This window comes from Nelusetta ayraudi, unplaced genomic scaffold (genome assembly GCF_046127955.1).
Source record: "Nelusetta ayraudi isolate G7.1 ecotype Tasmania unplaced genomic scaffold, CSIRO-AGI_Nayr_v1 ptg000048l, whole genome shotgun sequence".
NCBI lineage: Eukaryota > Metazoa > Chordata > Actinopteri > Tetraodontiformes > Monacanthidae > Nelusetta > Nelusetta ayraudi.
Genome location: NW_027466098.1, coordinates 15,244,883 through 15,258,327, shown reverse-complemented (window position 1 = coordinate 15,258,327; position 13,445 = coordinate 15,244,883). Strand labels below are relative to the sequence as shown.

The window sequence follows — 13,445 nt, the reverse complement described above, 5'->3', positions numbered from 1 at the left end:
ATGAACTCTCACTCGATCTCATTTTATGTACGACTTTCTCCCTCTTCAATCACTTTAATGCATTGTACATGTTTGTGGTAAATTTATCGCTTTCGATTAGACATTCAGTCGGTTCGGTATGTGTGTTGGCACGGCGTTTGCAGCTCTCGGCCACCGCACTAAAAAGCTCACGGTGACACTTAAACCAAATGATGTCAGTTTTAGAAGTATGAACGTGTCCAGTCCTTTCCCGAATGATACTGGAATAATTCTGCAAGGCGAAATGGCTTTATGTTATTTTGCACAAAACAGCCCGAGTTTGTTTTTATGCTTACATGAAGTGCAGTGAGACTTTGTTGTTGTTTGCTTAATTCCAGGGCCTCTCTTTGAATCAAATGACCCAGATTCTTTACCACGCTCAAAGGATTTCAAAACCTCTTTGTGAAGTGGGAGAGCAAACCATACACCAGGGCAGTGGTCAGAGAGACACACTTTGAGGCGCTGGCATTGATGTCCTGTGGTTGGAGGTATGAAATGCCCCATGACAGACTGATGACACGTGTGGGTTGCATGAGAACAGTAATGGAGAGCTGTTGTCATGTCTGCGTGATCTAAATGTGAAAACACGGATGAGCAATTAACTGGATGATTTATATGGAATGTTGCTCAAGCCTTTTATTTATTTATTTATTTATTTATTTTTTACTTTATTTGGACCCTTACTTCATTGGATTTAAAACTCTACTCCGTCTCTCTTCGTATTACATTGTGGTACCCTTAATAAACACTAGGTGGCAGTCGACACCAATCACAGCTCATCAAGACTGCCTCAGCAGCACTGTGAACAAATATGTATAGACCTGTTTTGTTCCCGCTCTCCTAATTTACTTCATACTCTACGTCACATAGACATGTTGTATTTTACACTGTGGAAGAAACCAGCATTCACACCGTCTTCAACAACCTGGCTATTGTTTTCTGCCATTATGTCAACATTTTGCTTTATTTCCTTGAGCTTTACCATACTAAACACCACCTTTTGTTGTCAGTGTTGGATCAATAGTGCATTCACTAGAAATGTCCCCGTGAGCAGACACCAAGTTAAACAGAATTTAAAAATTTCCACGACAAAGGCCGCACTGTGACAGTTCCCTGCAGTTATTTCCCCGTTGATTCATCACTCAGACGGAGACAAAATCAACAGAACCATCACCAGTCTGTTTTGGTCTAGCCTTCCTTTTGAAAATACACATTCCACCCTAAAAAAAAAGAAAAGAAAAGAAAAGAAAAAGAAAAAAGGCACCCAGCCATGACAGAGTGGACTTGCATGGTCCATCATGTTCTACTTTAATACACGCTCTTCCCAGATGGCTCAGTTCTTCGGATTGGACAAAGTTAATTTTAACAGCCTCCAGGTGAATTTTCATGTGTTTGGTTTCACACCAGTGCTATGTAATGCTTCTATGAAATGTCGCTCATCACCAGAGTTTGGAAGTAACAAAGTATAAATACTCTTTTACTGTACTTAAGTAGATTTTTCAGATATCTATACTTAACTTGAGTATTTTGATGACTTTTTACTTTCACTCCCTTTGTACACAAACATATCTGCTTTCCACGCCTTACATTGAAAAAAAAAAATGCTTGTTACTTTTCTGCTTAAAAATCTTTAAAATATACAAATTCTGTACAAGGTAATTTACTTATTAATACAGTTGTTGCTTGAGGTGGAGCTATTTGAACTATGCAGTTGTGTGGTTCAATATAAAAGTGTGTGATATTTTAGAGGGAAATCATTTTGGGGACCTCAGCTTTGGGGTCGCTGTTCAGTTTGGTTTTAGTCCAGAGAAAAATAAACATGTAGAAGATAACATCAGTTATTGTTTATTAAAACTGTTATTAAAAACATAAAATAATGCCTCACTGGTCATAACTATTATATTTGACCATATTAAGAGCACTTAAGCTGCTCAAAAAAAAAAAAAAACTTTGCAAAACGATCAACAAATGTATTATTTCATTAAAGGCAAAAAAAAAAAAGAAAACTTTTTTACTTTTTACTTAAGTACGTTTCAGAACCTGTACTTTCTTACTTTTACTTGAGGAAAGGAGTTGTATATGTAAAGTATAAGTATTAAGTTGTTTGTTTTGTTTTTTTTTTACTTTTGCCAGATTATTTTTTTATTTGTATTTTTATTTTACACAAGTATCCACTTAGGAATGTGAACACTTTTGCCACCTATGCTCACCACTGCCTCCATAGCAGCAGACATTCAGAAGTCTCTGAAAGTCGGGTTTCTCAGCTCCTGGCTTCCAGAATTGGACACGGTGCAGTCAGTCAGTCAAGCAGGCAGGCAGGCAGGCAGGCCGGGCCCGGCAGCGGAGTCTCTGTTAAAAAGCAGATGTTTTACACTGCGGCCGTTACCCTCATTTCCTGGGCGGAGTAACTCGCTTCATTCGACGGGGTAACAGGAACCAGAGAGACAGAGCGCGCGAGAGAAAGAGAGAGAGAGAGAGAGAGAGAGAGAGAGAGAGAGAGAGAGAGAGAGAGAGAGAGAGCAAAAGAAAAGTGAGGTGAGTTCAGAGCGTCCACAAATCACTTTGTCACCACCAGCAGCAGCAGCAGCAGCGGCAGCAGCAGCAGCAGCAGCAGCAGCAAGCTCTGACAAGCAGCAGGAGAGGGAGAGAGATGTTGGGAGCCGCCGTTAAATAGAGGCGTGAAGAAGGACCCGAAGTTAGAGGAGGAGAGTCGAAGTTCCGAGTGAAGAGGGCACAAAGCTGAGTGACACCCGTGGATGCGTCGAGGGAGCCGAGGACAGACGGACCAGACCAGACGACGTTCTCGTCCCAAGAAGAAGAAGAACTTAAAACAGAACAGAGTGCCGCTGCTCTTCTCTGGATGGTTGGATGGTTCCCTCAGAGAGAAGGTGTGTCAAACTCGGAATCTTGTAACCGGAGGACAGGGTTGAACTCACAGACAGGCAGACTGACTGACTGACCGACTGACTGGAGGAACCCTCGTCGTTTTTTTTGTGTGTTTTTTTTGTCACCTCGTCGACACCTCTCATCTGCGGGGCGACACGTGAGCATTTTCAGGCGTGCGCGTGCGTGTGATGAGGCTGAGGATGGTGATGAGGACGCAGTCACCGAGGCGGCTTTGCGTTTTGGCCAGCGTGTGAGTTCGGCGTGACTCCCCAGCTGCCACTGCTGCTGGTAGCGAGCTTGTGTCGAGGCGACGGATCACATGCTGCTGTTGCCGAAAAAGAGGTAGTTACAAGCGGGACTTCATCCTATGTTTCTCTTTCGCGACACTTCTCGGTCCCTTGAGCGCACGTGTTTGCGAATAAAGTAGAATTAGAGTATTTTTTGCGCACCTTCATATATATATATTTTTTTTACATTTATTTATTATTATTCGGGCTCTGAAGGAAGCCGGTGATTATCCGGTCGAACAGAAGGCCCTGTGTCTGTGACTGACGACAGTCAAGGAACTCTTAAAAAAAAAAAAAAAAAAAAAAAATCAAATCCACATACAATGCTGTTGACTAATGAACAAAAGCTACATTGTTGGTCAGCAAGTGAAGAATTCAGTCTTAAAGCCTTAAACTAAGACTTGAGGACATTTTTAGTGACTTTTTTTTTCTCTTTCCATAAACCGACACAAAGTGTTGTCGGTCCACTTTGTTTGCATCATCCAGGAGTTTAGTTTTTTATTCTAATTATTGTGACTCCTATCCTAAGCGACTTGTGCGATTCACGAGTTAGAAAATCCGAGACTCCAGTCATTTGTCGTTTGGTGATGGTGTTCGGGTCCCCCCAGAGCTCTTAAATTTCAACCTGCGTTTGGCCCCCTAGGCTTTTGACAGCTCCCCTCCAGACTCACCTCAGCATCTGAGACGTCACTGTTGTTACCTGCGTGGGTGAGTCACAGGCTGGCTCGTCAGCCCATGTCTGTCTTCGCTCTGGTAATCCTTTCACCTGCTCCTGTGCAAAAGAGGTTTTAGGGGTTTTTCACTTTAATCGATGCCTTGAACTCCCTCAACACTCCCCACTGCTTTGACTGTTCCCACGTCTGTAAACAACTTGCATCACTCACACCTGTATAGAGGGTGACTCACTGTTCCCCCCAGCATCCCCGCTCGTTGCCAGGTTGACAGGGAGGTAGCAGGAAAAGGGAATTGATAGTGATAGGAACCACCTTTCACAGTCGGGTTGACACCATGAGGCTGACGTTCCTGACGCTCGTGGTCCTGTGCGCGGTGGGAAGCGTGAGTGGCATGTCCACATGCAAGACACTGGACCTGGAGATGGTGAAGAAGAAGCGCATTGAGGCCATCAGGAGCCAGATCCTCAGCAAACTGCGTCTGCCAAAGGAGCCCGAGTCGGATCAGGGCGGGGACCAGGAGGAGATACCCACACCGCTCCTGTCGCTCTACAACAGCACCAGGGAGATACTGAAGGAGCAGCAGGCCGAGGTCCAGACGCGTGTCTCCACGGAGCAGGAGGATGAGGAGTACTTTGCCAAGGTGGTGAACAAGTTCAACATGACCAGTGAGTATACAGATTAACACAGAGTGGAAATACATTGCAGTGAATGTCCAGTAAAAGTTGAAATGTGCTTATGTGCCAATTTGGCCTCCCACAGGCCTTTGTGTGTATGTGTGTGTGTTTCTCTTTCTCTCTCTCTTCATTGACGTCCTTGAGATTCAGCTTTAGGAACAATTTGGAAAATGGTTGCTCTCCAAATCGGACCTCAGCAGATGCTGAAGGAGAGTGTTGCTGCAGTCGTCCAATGAAACAATGGCCAGCCTCCAAACAGATGTCTTTTAAAGTTTTATTTTGCTCTCGCCTCCGATACAGTGAACAATAAAAGAGGTCATGAGTAATAAAATGTAAGGCAAATAGTTCAATATGTCCTACTCTCACTTTAAAGGCCCTTAAATTGACAAGCCCAAAGACACTGGAGCACAAAAAGGAGCTTATTGGACCACGTGCAGACCAAACCAAAGTTATGGGGTCTTTTTTTTTTTTTTTTTACAGCAGTCATGTTATTCTGACCTATAACACCAATCTGAGGCGATCACCACATGTCCAGGCACATGTTTAACATTTTACTGATGTCATATTAAATATCCTTGGATAGATTTAGTACTAGTGGAAACATATAAAAAACAAGCATTGAAAATTCCAAACATGTCTGTGAAAATTCACATGGTGTGATGCAAGACGAGGGCAATTGGATACCCAAATAGCAAAGATGATGCTCTATTTTTTTATATATATATATATATATATATATATGTATATTTGCCATTTCTGCGGACGGGCAACAACTGAGCTTTTACTGGAAAAAGACAAACTTGGCAACCAACGCCCAAATTAACAAGCGTGGCCAGTGCCGACTTCAATCTTATCTATAAATTCCCCCAACATGTGCGCCACCTCTGATCTCCATCCAACCTCTTTAGGCAGTTTGATGGGTTCAGAGATCACAGGCGTTACCACTTAGCAGGAGCGTGTGTTGTTGCATCTGCGCTGATGTTCGGTGTTGCTTTCGTGGTGTCCATGGCATTTTTACTGCTTTATTACCAGCGCTTGTGAGACCCGGTGTGCGCAACACTGTGTGTTCTGCCAAACGGTTACGTGCTTTAATGGCGCATTTCAATCCCAACGTGTTATGATAAACAGATTTCTTTTTCCATCGCTCGCTCTCCCCCGACTGGCTTTTTGTTTCTTTGCTCCATTGTTCTCTACGTGCCTATACTCTTCACCTTATCATGCAGGCACTGACACAATCCCTCTTTCATCCACCACTTCAAAAGCAAAACTGGTGGTAGTTGGACCTCTCAGGAGTTTGTAGGCCAGAGAAAGAACAAAGAAGGGGAAAGGGCCTTCGTTTTGTTCTGGTTTTTTTTTTCTGGAAAAAAAAACTGAGTGGAAAATATTGAAATTATACGGGGAAAGAAATGCACTCCTTCACCCTTCTCATTCCCTCTCTTTCAGTTTTTTTTTCTCGCTCCCTGGAGGATTTGGGGGGTTTCCTGTAACTTGAGCATCAGGCTCTCCCTCTCTTATCCTGTCACTTGCTCTCTATCAATTTTCGATTTTCTTTTCAAACATATTTAATCTTTTTCACCATTAATGTCTATTTTTTTTTTTTTTATCTCTCTGCCTCGTTTTTTTTTTTTTGCTCCTCTCCCCACTGGGTTTCCTGAACTTATTATCAGCGTGCTTGCAGCATGTTTGTGACAGGGCAGCTTGGCAGGAAGGAAGGCAGGCCGATGGCCACTGAGATCTTGAGTGATTCAGGTCCGGTGCTGGCGGTGCCCATGGGGAGCAAGTGTTTCCTACCTCTGTGGAATGCCAGAGAACACCCTTGCAATGTTTCGACCGGCAGCGCAACTCCCCGAGAAAGTCAACCTTCACACACTGGGAAAGGGTCACCGCTTTCTGCGTGCGTGCGTGCAGGGCGAGGAAGAAAGGTTTTGCAATTATTAGAAATAACACGCTCGTTTTTTTCGGTGGGGAGTAGTGAGGGCAGCCCGCTTTTCATTCGCTGTGCATAAGCAAACATAGGTGTTAAAAGGCACCCAGTAAATAAGATTTAATGAAGACTCCTTTTTCAAGCTCATTAACAGCCCTGTTGGTAATTCCACGCTTAAATTTGTGGTATTTTTATTGGATGACTCACACTTTCCTGTTGTTGCTGAATACAGCCTCCAGGGATGCTTTTTTTTTCGTGTGTGCAGAACATTTCAGTCTGCATCTCCGTAATTGTGCGGTGGATTAACTTAAATTCCTTCCCTCGGCTAACAGTCACATCCCTCCCTTAAAGCCTCTTAAAATAATTTCTGCTATTAAACATTGTTTTGCTGAATACTTTTTTTTTGGTGGATGCTCATCTCTGGAGTTCTTATTTAGTATCACACCATGCAGTGTAATTACATAGAATAGAAAACTTTTGAAATTAAGAGAAGCGGAGGCGGGGGCCGACCCACAAGGAGCGAAATAGGTGGAGGTGTGAAAAGAAGACGTTGACGAGTGGGCTCGAGCGGGAGGGTGGAGTTGATCGAATGAGGGAGGCAGGTATTTAGGCTGGAGCTGGAATCTGGTTCCTCCCACTGATAATTACAGAGCTGTCTGTCTGCTTGTCACAACAGCTGTTGCTGCTTACCTGTGGATAGGCCCTGAATCAACAGCCAAATCTCCCCACACCCATGCTGATGTGCAGGCTAGGGCACTATCTTTACCCTGGGGAGCCAGCTTGTTCTGTGGAGGAGACTTTAATTTTTTTTTTTTTTTGACTCTGGTCTCACCGTATTGTATTATGATTACAGGAGGAGTTCAGTGATAGACCTCTGGAGACTATGCAAGCGGTGTTTACTGGAAAGTAGAAGCAAGAATTAGGTTTCACTGTAATTATGCTACTGCTGCCAATATGCTTCTCAGGGGGAAGTGACGATGTTTCCTGTTTCGTAAACACTTCTCTAACCCCTCGCACATTTATCTCAGGTCACTAAAACCAGCCGAGGACGATCATTTTCTAAGTGCACAACTACCTGATACACAATTAATTTCTCACATTTGACTGTACAGGGCTGAGACATTGATGTGTGTTTCCATTATATTATTATATCATATATATTATATTATTAAAAAAAAAAATGACAACTAGGCTATTGTCTCTGCTCTGGGTGTAACCACCAAATGTCATATCATCCGCCATCACACCCTCCCCATTCTTTTTTATTTTCTCTTTTGGCTCCGCTGCAAGGGCTGAAATGTCAACCTACACAACACAAATGATGGTCAATGACGCACGCTCACGGAGGATCCTGGTACGATGTAGATTAACTCCGAGGCTCAAGCATGCGTGGCTGGGTTGTAGAGCTGTTGTCAGAGAGGATTTGAAGCCAAAGATTCCTGGCTCTGGCAGGCCGAGGCAGAGTGGAGACTTTGGGCTCCGGCCAAACTTTGAGCTCCGCCGATACGCATCTCCTGTTTCTCTGCTCGTGTCAATCACAAGCTGGATTCAAACGCCCTTCAAGTTGCCCTTTTTTCCATCTCCCAGCCTTTCCTTCTTATATATTTGTCTCCTGCTTCGCTTTGGATCACGTGCCATCCTGTGCTTATCTTCGCACGTCTATCGTACCAGTTTGATGCCTTGTAAAGTTTACACCACAAGATTTATGCCGCAAAAGCCTTCAGTAGCCGAGCTCTGTTTTCCATCTGGGGCTGCTTGGGGGAATGTTACCGCTGTAGTGATATAGGGAGGCTCCAGAGGAAAAGTTGCAAATATGGACAGGGATACTGTATGAAAACAAAACACTCACTATAGTCGACCTTACTGCAGCTGGAGAAGATTAATGTTTGGCTGCAGTGAAGGATATTAAGCAATACTCTGCATTTGGCAATTCCATTTTTTTTACCAGGGAAGAAAAATCAGCGATGATGGCTTTGTTGTGTAATAACGAAAAAAAAAAAAAAAAGGGTTCAAGAATTTGAACTTGTCGGGTGTTGACTTACATACACGGGGTGCAAAGACTATATATTCTTGTGCCAGACATCTTTGCAGTAAATTTGTGCACATTCTACAGACCCTGCAGGTTGTCAACAATCTAAGCAGACGCTAAAGATTAAAGATACACAAATACCACCACACCCCTTAGACCACAAAGTACATTCTTCTCAATCTTGAAAAAACATTGAGTGCTCATCATATCGGGGCAGTTAGAAAGAAGTATATATAGTGTGGAACTTTTTTTAACCAAACAAATTCTTGTAAAGAAGAACATTACACCTTAAGTAATGCCATGTTCCTAAACTACAAACCACTCCCTTAAGGTCCTCATAGACAATCACTGCTGCCACTTTTCAGTCTTTTCACTGACAATTCTCAATGATTCAGAAAGACTGTTTCTGTTTTAAACCACGCAGAAAACAACAACACGGACCCCAGCCAGGCCACCAAAAACATTGCGATGCCCTTCAACATCTCAGAGATACGACAAACCATTGGGGCTTACCACCAGCTAACCAGCGCCGAGCTGCGCATGCTCATCAAAAAGCCAAATATGCAGAGCGAGCAGCGGGTGGAGCTGTACCAGGGCCTGGGCCCCTCGGCCCGCTACCTCGCCTCACGCTTTGTCAGCAACCAGTGGAAAAACAAATGGCTGTTCTTCGATGTCACGGAGCCCCTGCAGCAGTGGCTCCAGGGCAACGGTAAGACCGAAATCAAACTAGCGTCTGCTCCAAAGATTGAGATGCTGAAGGAGAGTGTGGCTGCATCGTGACCTGATGACCGTTAACGTCTGCTTTCACAGACGACGAGCAGGGGTTCCAGCTCCGGCTGTTCTGCGAGTGCGGCAGCGCCGAGGGACATTTTGGCTTTTCCATCGCCGGAATTGTCAGCGGAAGGGGAGATATTGGGACCTTTGAGACGATGGTGCAGCCGCCGCCCTACATCCTGACCATGTCCATCCCCCAGAACGTCAGCAGCCACCCCTCCTCACGCAGCAAACGCTCCACGGACTCCAAGGAAACCTGCACGGCGTAAGCAGTCACATATATTCATAGTAGCTCATTCAATTTGTACAACATACTTTTTTTTCTTGGCCACAATGGAACAAGATTTATTTGACAACATAATTGACAAATAAATATTGTTAATGTAAAGTAAAGAATTTAAGGTTTAGGGTATCACCTTAAAGACTTTCCAATTTGTGAACTTACCTCATTTTTAGTTATTAAAAAAAACCCAACAATGTTCCTTTATGAATAATTTTTTCTGTCTTTTCTTTTACAAAGAAATTGGTGTTTTACCGTGGAAGTGACATCAGATCGTACAGGTCTCCAAAGTGCTTAGAACGTCCACTGATTTAAAACGTCAGCATAAAACTTTACAGAGGCGTATGTGAAACTGCCTCTTAATGTCTCAGGAGTCGTCACCTCTCTAGAATCTCTATGAGCCAGTGTTCTCAGCCACAAGTTTCAAGTCTTGCACCGGCACAATGAGATTTAATAGTAATAGAAGCGTAGCGATTCTTTCCTTTTCCTGCAATTTTATACAAATGTCTCCTCCCTGCCAATGTCACCTCAGTGCTTCCTCTCAGTGGAAACACTTTGCTTTATAAGTGACTTGTTCTCCACTGAAACTGCCCTGACATTACTTTGTTATTGCTCTGTGCACATGAGGTTGAGTATTTGATGTATTTTGGCTGTCAAACACTTGCTGTTTGTTTCTCTGTGAAATACACATACAGCCAGCGCGCTGTGAGAAATATCAGTGCCAATCATTTTGTACCCAGCTCCACTCAGAACCCGTTTCCTTGTTGTCTGTGTTGCAGCCAGACTGAGACCTGCTGTGTGAGGAGCTTGTACATCGATTTCAGGAAAGACCTGGGCTGGAAGTGGATACACAAGCCGTCGGGCTACCACGCCAACTACTGCATGGGTTCCTGCACCTACATCTGGAATACTGAAAACAAATATTCGCAGGTATAGTGCTCGACTTTTAACTTGCAATCCAGTGTTTTGTTCTTTGTTGTAGTTTTTCAGTCCGTCAGTTTAAAATGGATGAATGGATAAAAGTTTGGTAACAGATTTATCACCTCCAGTGTAGAATGAACTAGCACCCTATTCATTTGGTTGGAATTTTGTTTTTTATCTTTATGTGGCTTGATTCCCAAATTTGAAAACCCCCTCCAGCTAATAACAAAACAAGTCACAATGACTTTTTGAGTCATGGAACTTTCTCTGTTTTTTTCCAACTTCAATTATCAATGTGTTAAGGAAGTCAAGATAGTGAGCCTGGTTAAAAAAATGATACCTGCGTGCAAGCGTTGACTTGTCGTCTGGCTCAGGTCCAAAATGAAGCCTCACAGAGAAAGCCCACATGGGAAGGTTGTAAGAATATTTGTCCCAGGGTTGTTGAAGACGCGCATCAACTAACCAGCTAAGGTTCCATCTCTAGTGAATGTTTGCCAAATGTAAATTTGGCTGTTTGCAGTAAAACAAAAACAGCGTGACTGCGTGTCACATCATTAATGAAATTCCCAGACGAGACCTTGGGTTTTCATCTCTTCCCCCACCCGCATACAATTGTTTACAGATTCTGGCTTTGTATAAACACCACAACCCGGGAGCTTCTGCCCAGCCGTGCTGCGTTCCCCAGACCCTGGAGCCTCTGCCAATCCTGTACTACGTGGGCAGGCAGCACAAGGTAGCCAAGTAAATCCCAGTCAAGGGTTTAAAATGTTTACAGAACATCTTAAGCCCTGTGTGGCGTTTTCGGACGGCTCCTCACGCTGCTGTTGATTTTCACTTTTCAGGTGGAGCAGCTGTCTAATATGATCGTCAAGTCTTGCAAGTGTAGCTAAAAATACGACGTGGCACGCCGCTCCGCCTTGCCTCCAGCATATACGGAAATGGAAGGAGAAACTGTGTTTGGGACCACAGACGGAGGGGGCGGGGGAGGTGTGACTGCACCGAAGAGGAGGATGAGAAGAATGTGGACAAGGCGAGCAAAAAAAATATATGTGTTTTTGGTCGACCCTCCCTCCCTGCGAGCACCTGCCATCGTCAACGCACCTCAAGCCCAGGAACGTTTTGCGGCGACACGGCAGAGCGCAATCTCTATGTATATACTTTATCTTTGCAGCCGTAAACACGCCTGTAATTTATTTGTTTAAAGGACGGCTCTGCAAAGAAGTGCAGTACATGTATTCCACCAGCCTTCCCTGGCAAAAGATGCATGTCTTGTCAAAATAAACAAAGCCAGAGGGCACGAGGGCCAAAATATTCGTCCCATCTCACAGATGATTGTCTCAGGCATTTTCAATAAGCCATATCATTTTGACCAAAGGCATCACTGATAAAGGCGCTAAGTCCCCGGTACGGACTAGCGGGGATTTTGGGGAGTTTCCTGCATGACAATGGCCCCAGGTGATGTTTTTTTTTTTTTTTTAAGAGAGCAGCACCGTAAAAGGACAGCGGCAGGGGCACTCCGAGCGGGGGAAATTCCCCTGGACTGAGAGACTGGATCATTTCACTTGAAGCGTCCACATGCTGGTTTGTCTTTCAACCCGTGCGGCTCCAACACAGCTCGTCCAAGTCGCTCTGTTTGTGCTCATAATTAAACGTGGGCTCGCCCTCGTGAAAAGCTCTGTGCCGTCGAGAGCGACGGGCCACATCAGCATCTGCCGCGGCGGCGATGACACCGTGTTTTTCTCCCCCGCAGGCATTTCACAGACTGCTTGTTGTCTTTACCTGTGGAAAAGCCGGGCTATGCGCTCGTGTCATTGGTTTTAAGGGAAACTACTCGGACTGAATGCACACATTTACATTTTTTTTTTTTTAGTAAATCACCACAGTAAATCTTTGGTCAATTCTCACCTTAACTTCTGTCAGGACAAGTTTATATTTTTTATCTGAAGTTCATGCCTTTTGCACAGCTCAAGAATAAATTCAGCTTTTATGATGTTGTGATATCACTGTGTTTTAAAATGTTTATGTAAAGCCAACGTTTTCTTTTCCTTCCAGTTTACTACAATTTTATAGTGCACTTATCATTGAACATTTTGATTTTGTAGATATTTAAAAAAAAAAAAATGAAATAAATGATGGATAAATTGTCAGAGATGAGAGTGGAATATTTTGTGAACAAAAGAAAAAAAACCCTGTGTAAAGTTTGTATTGTGTTTCTGTTCCCTTTGTCCTTGCTTGCATGTGGGTGTTTGTGTTTTGAATGAAATGAAAACATACACGGTCTGTTTCACCTTTTTACTGCTTTCCCAATCTCTCATTCTTCCCCATCAAAAGTGATCGAGCTTTCTATCATTTTGGGTCATCGTACCAGATTTGAACTGTAGATAGAATTAATTTGTTTTAATGAGGCTTCCTGGTCGCTGCTCCCTGTGTGCAGACAAATGCAGCCTATTGCAAAATGCTGTTTTCTTCCATTGTTTGGCACCAGCTTATTGACTTTTCCTGGTTGGCAGCCAGACTGCGCCTACACAGGCGGGTTGCTTCATTTGTGAAATCTTCAGCAAGTTTAATCGAGTAAAAATGCAGAGGTCAATGATGTTCCACCATGAAAATTGGATGGCGCAAAGCCAGGCAAACAAAAATAACAGATAGAACAAGTAACAAATCTGACTAGAATATCACAATCGTAGTGCAGGCCTGGCCTTTCAGTAGGAACTGCGCTGAGTGCAGAGTTAAACTGATATACTGGCTCTTCTCCTACACAACTCCCATTCCAACGAGTCCTTTCCTAGAACTATAAGGCAGTCTTTCACAACACCCCTTGCTGACAGGCATATTCCTTCTTCAGCTTCTTTCAGTGTTTTTCTTTTTCAATTTTGATTCATTCATTTGTGAACTTGAGGCAATGACAGTAAAGAGATCTGCCACTGGAAAACGCCAAACACATGCCAGGCGTCTGTGGTCTGTTTCTGCGAATCGGC

General features: G+C 43.8%; 1 protein-coding gene across 4 annotated transcripts; it reads left to right on the top strand.

The window, feature by feature from the left end:
• Positions 1 to 2,593: 2,593 nt before the first annotated feature.
• Positions 2,594 to 12,329, top strand: tgfb1a (transforming growth factor, beta 1a). Of its 4 annotated transcripts, XM_076036630.1 has the most exons (8): positions 2,594 to 3,246; positions 3,835 to 3,899; positions 4,187 to 4,530; positions 8,917 to 9,201; positions 9,303 to 9,531; positions 10,326 to 10,476; positions 11,090 to 11,200; positions 11,310 to 12,329. In XM_076036630.1, exons 3-8 carry the CDS (start codon positions 4,200 to 4,202, stop codon positions 11,355 to 11,357), a joined length of 1,155 nt encoding a protein of 384 aa, XP_075892745.1. In that variant the 5' UTR covers positions 2,594 to 3,246; positions 3,835 to 3,899; positions 4,187 to 4,199; the 3' UTR covers positions 11,358 to 12,329. The 4 variants fall into 4 exon arrangements, with proteins under 4 accessions (XP_075892745.1, XP_075892742.1, XP_075892743.1 ...); XM_076036627.1 differs by lacking the exon at positions 3,835 to 3,899; XM_076036628.1 differs by having other exon boundaries at positions 3,835 to 4,530.
• Positions 12,330 to 13,445: the final 1,116 nt, after the last annotated feature.

What these genes read in the sequence shown, in the direction of transcription:
- tgfb1a (XM_076036627.1), top strand. Translation starts at nt 3,224, where the DNA reads ATGCTGCTGTTGCCGAAAAAGAG. An exon ending in GAACAAGTTCAACATGACCA is followed by an intron (nt 4,531 to 8,916) that starts GTGAGTATACAG and finishes TAAACCACGCAG; the next exon opens with AAAACAACAACACGGACCCC. An exon ending in GCAGTGGCTCCAGGGCAACG is followed by an intron (nt 9,202 to 9,302) that starts GTAAGACCGAAA and finishes CTGCTTTCACAG; the next exon opens with ACGACGAGCAGGGGTTCCAG.